Here is a 5,473-nt window from a genome sequence, read left to right as displayed (position 1 = left end):
GTCAATTTTATTTATTTTCTCAAAGAACCAGCTTTTAGTCTTATTTATTTGTTGAATGGTCTTTCTATTTTCAATCAGATTTATCTCTTCTTTAATGTTTGTGATCGCTCTCGTCCTAGTCATTTTAGATTTAATCATTTCTTGTTTCTCCAGTTGTTTTAGTTTCATCGTGAGGTTATTCACCTGTTCTGTTTCCATTCTTTTAATATGAGTGCTGAGGGCGTTGATCTTGCCCCTCAGTACTGCCTTAGCTGTGTCCCATAGGTTTCTTTGTGATGTATTTTCATTGTCATTGTGGCTTATGAATTTCTTAATTTCATCTTTAATTTGGTCTATCGCCCAAGTGTTGGATAACAGTGTGGGGTTTAGCCTCCAAGAATGTGTATATCCTCTGTGGTAACCATTGTTATTGAGGGTTACCTTTATTCCACTGTGGTCAGATATAATACATGGGATGACGTCTATACTTTTGTATTTGCTTAGGTTCTTTGTGTGGGCTATGACATGGTCTATGTTAGAGTACAATCCATGGGCTGCTGAGAAGAAGGTGTATTGGGTCTCTGTAGGGTGGAAGATTCTGTATAGATCTGTCAGATCCATTTGGGATATGGTGTTACTTAGGTCCTCAGCTCCCTTGCTAATCCTCTGGGTGTTGGATCTGTCTCTTGGAGAGAGTGGGGTATTAAAGTCACCCACTATGATTATGTTTGGGTCTATCTTGTTCTGTAGTTCTGTGAGAATTTACTTGACATATGTAGGGCCTCTTTTGTTCGGTGAGTATACATTTATCACTGTTATGTCTTGATTCTGGATTTTTCCTTGTTCTAAAATGTAGTGACCTTCTTTGTCATTTTGAGTTGATTTTAATGAGAAGTCCAGCTTGTCTGAGATCAGGATGGCTACACCTGCCGTTTTGGTAGGTGCGTTTGCTGGGAAGATCTTGCTTCATCCTTTCATTTGGAGCCTGTTTTTGTCCCTTGCTGTAAGGTGGGTCTCTGGTAGACAACAGATGTCAACTTTTTGTTTGTGGATCCATTCTGCCAGTCTGCTCCTCTTTATAGGAGAGCTTATACCATTTATATTCAAAGAGATCAAGGATAAGAGTGTTTTTTCTCCTTCCATTTTCTTGTTGGGCTGTTTTTCTTTTCTTTTTTTTTTTTTTTTCAAGATAGTTAAGTTTTTATTGAGCCTTTTAGATTACAACATGAGGTAAAAGGAAAAAGTACTCCTTAACCAATATTTTACACAGCTATACCAAAATATCTTAGATTCACAGGACTTATATGGGATTGCATTTCTCAAAAATTGGTATCAAGTATAAACATGTCTTAACTCCTTGGATTTTCCAGTTGACTATTCCAACATGAGTTTCAAGGCCAAGTTTTATCATTGCTGAGCTCTTCAGATCGGACACTATTTTAGTCGATGTCCACCAATTCCACTTCAAAAAAGAGTTTTGCATTTGGTGGAATTTTGGCATCAGGTTGTCCTTTCTTCCCATAAGCCCATTCTGGTTCAATCTCCAGTCGAGCCTTTTCTCCTTTACTCATAGTCAAAAGTGCTTCATCCCATCCTCTGATAACTTTACCTACTCCAACCTTAAAACTTAAAGGCTTGGCACTTTTCTTTTTCTTTGAACTTGTTTGAATATTTGTATCAAAAACAGTTCCATCTTGTAGTGTTCCTGTATACCAGCAATGAACAACATCTCCCTTTTTGGCAAAGTTGGTTTTATCTACCTTTTTCAGAATACATTTTGTGTATTTTGGTGGACCCTCATCCAGAGCCTCTTCAGCCTTGGTTTCTTTGGGTTTATCTTCATTAAGCTTCACATTTTTCACTTGTTCAGACACTTTACTTACACTTTCAGTACCTTTGAAACGCTTACTTTCAAAAAGATGGTTATAGGCCATAACCAAATGATCCTTATTAGCAGTCTTGGCTACATTTTTAATGTTTCCTAATAATTTATGCTCTGCCAGAAACGAATCTGAACCGTTATCCTGCAGAAACTTGATAATGTCCTTCTTGGGCAGCTGCTCACTGCGTAGCTGCTCCACCGTCCACGCCCCCTGCAGTACAACAGCCGCCATCTTTCCCCACTGGCGCCGCTTTACTCTTTCCTTTTTTTTTTTTTCTTGTCTTTAGTGAGCTGCTCTTTCTGTTGGGCTCTGGCTATTGTAGTTTCTATTTGCTTCTGTCTGTGTGTCCTGTATGATTTCTGTTGGGTGTGATTCCCCTCTTAGAATTCGCTGTAGGGCTGGTTTTTTATTCACATACTCCTTTAGATCCTCTTTGCTATGGAAGATCTGGTTTTCCCCTCGAATATGAACTCCAGCTTCAATGGATATTTTATTCTAGATTGGCAATTGTTGGCCTGTAGGACTTGGATGGTGTTCTTCCATTCTCTTTGCACGTAGTAGGTTTGTGTGGAGAGGTCTGCTGTTATTCGGATCCTTTTCCCATTGTAATAAATTTCTTTCTTTGCTTTGGCTGAATTTAAAATTTGCTCTTTATTCTTGAGATCTAAAGTCTTGAATATTATGTGCCTTGGCGTGGCTTTTCTAGGATCTGGTCTGCCAGGTGTCCTATAGGCTTCGGTTACCTGGATGGGGTCCCTTGTGAGATTGGGGAAATTTTCTGCAATAACTTTATTGAAAATATGTTGAAGCCCTCTGCTCTGGTATTTGGCTCCTTCTTCTATTCCAATTATGCGCAGATTATATCTCGTCTTTGTCAACTAGCTCCTGGATTAGTCTACCCTGGAGCTTTACTGTTTCTTGGAGTGTGGTAATTTTCTGGTTCTTATCAGCTGCATCATTGTCCAAGAGATAGATTCTGGATTCCATATAGTCAATTCTTTGTTCTGTGGATTTAAGTGCGGAGTTTATGGATGTCAGAGAGATATTTATGGTTGCCAGATCAGCTCTGATTGTGGAAATTTCTTCCTTTAAAGAGTTGTACTTTTAATCTATTTTTTCATGTATTTCACTTCTCAGGATGTTAAGGTCTTCTTTAATGGAGGTTTGCATTGTATCCATTTTTGCTTCCATTTCTTTCTTGGCTTCCTGGATGTCCTTCGAGACTTCCACTCTAAACTCCTGAAATTGTTTTCTGATTTTGTTTCTGAGGCTTTCCGTCATTTCTGCTAACATAGCTTCAGTAGTTTTTTTTATTCTCCATCTCCTCTTCAGTCGTGCTGCTTTTTGGAGCTGGCGAGTTGGCTTGCCCTTTGATGAAATTTGTTATATTTCTTTGTGATTTGCGCATCTGGAGATCTGTGGGTAGCTTCCCTGGTTTGGCTTTGTGTTGGTTCCCACTGGTCCGTCAGTGGGAGACTTGTATCCTGGCTCTGGGTTTGAGTTTGGCTGTTGAACCTTACTGCCCAATAGGTGAGCATGACCATCTCGGTTGTTGCCGAGGTGGTCACCCTCACTGCACTTGGGGGTGGGTAGGTTCTGTGTCTTTCTCTGCAGGAAAGTGTCCTGCTGCTGTGTTGTGCTGACCCTAGTGTGCCCTTGGTGGGGGTTTGCTGGTCGCTGATTCAGCATGGTGTGGAGGCTCTTCTCTTCTTTGGTTCTTTTTTTCCACTCAGTATCTTGGTCAGAGGAGCTCACCTCTCAGGCGGTTTGCCCTCCTGTGTGGATTGCTCCGGGGCCAGTGTTGTTGAGGGGAAGCCCACCCACTTGTGCAAAATGCGCCAAACTGAGTGGGCGCTGCCGCTGGGGGCCCTGCCCACCTGTGCGGGGTACGCTGTCCAGAGCGAGCCCCGGGTGGTTGGGGTGTGGTTGTGCCCCACCGCAATTTTGCTGTGGGGGGCAGTATGTGTGGGCCCCAGTGGGATCAAGTGTCCGGGCATGGGTTGGCTCCCACAGACTGTGCCTCCGCTACAAGGGGAGCATGTGATGGGGCCCAGGTGTCCCTGCTGGGCTGGTATTGCGCACCAGCATCTGTGACTTTTGTTCAAAAAGTCCGCGAGGCCCAGGCGCCTCAAGTGGGGCTTTCAATGCCTACCAGTCCCTGGGCCCCTGTTGGGAAGGGTGCGGGGCCGGTGCTGCTGGTTCAGGCTCCTCAGCTGCCTTGGCGCTGCTCTGCCCCTGCTAGCTCCTGTGTCCTCCCTGAGTCTGAAGGGACCTTTTGCTGCCTGATTTGGGGATTCTTTGTTCCTTTAGGGTGGGGAGTGGGAGGGAGGGAGTTCTAGCTTCTTTGTAGAGTTTGGGTCTTTGATAGCTTCTCTCCCGTTGGGGGAGGGGGTAATGGAGAACTTACTGGTCCTGGATTGTGTGTGTGTGCCCTGCACTGCTGTTGGCCCTTCAGGGGTGGGGTGCTGGGGTGTGGCGATTGGTCATTTGGTGGTGGCAGCCCCAGCTCTCCCCTTCTGCACCACCCAGTTCCCCCGCCGCTCACGTCCAATACTGGCCATGCAGTCCTGCACCTCTCATCCTCCACCATTTGTTTTGATTGGTCCACGATCCCCCTGAGGTCCTCGGAGTCCTGCTGTCTGGATTCTGCACTCCTGGCGTGACTTTTCGGCAGTTGGTTTGTTGGTGCCGGGTCCCCTTTCCTAGCCTGTCCCTGTTTGGGCAAGGGTCAGTGTGTGGGGAGAGGGTACCCCGGAGATTGTCCGGCTCTGTGCAGGTTATAGGCTCTTCTTTTTTTGTTCTTTTCTGTTTCCTGCGTTTCTCTATTGCTTCTGGCTGCTGGTTTTGCTGGGTTCTTGATGGGGTGTTGGGTGCTGGAGTTCCCAGCTCACTGGCGGTGCCATCTTCCTCTTCCAAGACTTTCTTTCTTAGGCTCACTATTTTTTATTTATTGCTTTTGTTCTTTGTTTCCATCTCAGTCTTCCACCACAGCATTTTTATAATCTCATTTTCTTCCTCAAGATCTGCATAATATATCAGTTAGACAGCACAGTTAAATATCTAATTATTAGTTACTTTGTAAGACACTAATGATTTAAGTACCTTGATTTCGCCTTAAGTACTCTTTCTTCACAACCCAATTCTGAGCTGATTTCTCTCTTCTCTTTGGGATATAGTTCCCATGGTCTTCCTTATATCCTTCCAGTTCATCTTCGTCATAAATGTATATGCAGATGCAAAAAAAAAAATCACTTACATTAGAACTATCCAAATCTGTGCAAATTGGTTTGAGAGAATGATTTAATTAGATGTAGCTAGAAAACATCTTAGGAACCGAGTAAGTACATACATGTGATTTTATGCAGTACTGTCTTGCATCATAGAGGAGTGTACCACAAACACAAGCAAGTCGTATAACACTGCTGGTTGTCCCTTGGGAACTTATCCAATATGACAGGATTTATTTCCACTGCATTATTACATCTTTATATAGCAATACTAGCAACCCGATAAAGCAAGAATGCAGGTGTTTGTTTGTCCTGTATCAGCAGGATAAAAATTGAATGCTGTATCCCAGGACTCTCCTTGCATTCATGTTGTCATGAAGTCTC

General features: G+C 43.6%; 1 protein-coding gene across 1 annotated transcript; it reads right to left on the bottom strand.

Annotated features, from left to right (window-relative positions):
• Positions 1-1,167: 1,167 nt before the first annotated feature.
• On the bottom strand, positions 1,168-2,093 carry LOC125348014 (peptidyl-prolyl cis-trans isomerase FKBP3-like). The gene has a single exon (XM_048340950.1). It carries the CDS (start codon positions 2,091-2,093, stop codon positions 1,419-1,421), a length of 675 nt encoding a protein of 224 aa, XP_048196907.1. The 3' UTR covers positions 1,168-1,418.
• Between the last annotated feature and the right edge of the window lie 3,380 nt (positions 2,094-5,473).

Source organism: Perognathus longimembris, chromosome 3 (genome assembly GCF_023159225.1).
Source record: "Perognathus longimembris pacificus isolate PPM17 chromosome 3, ASM2315922v1, whole genome shotgun sequence".
NCBI lineage: Eukaryota > Metazoa > Chordata > Mammalia > Rodentia > Heteromyidae > Perognathus > Perognathus longimembris.
The sequence above is the reverse complement of the archived record's forward strand: the minus strand, read 5'-3'. Positions and strand labels throughout refer to the sequence as shown.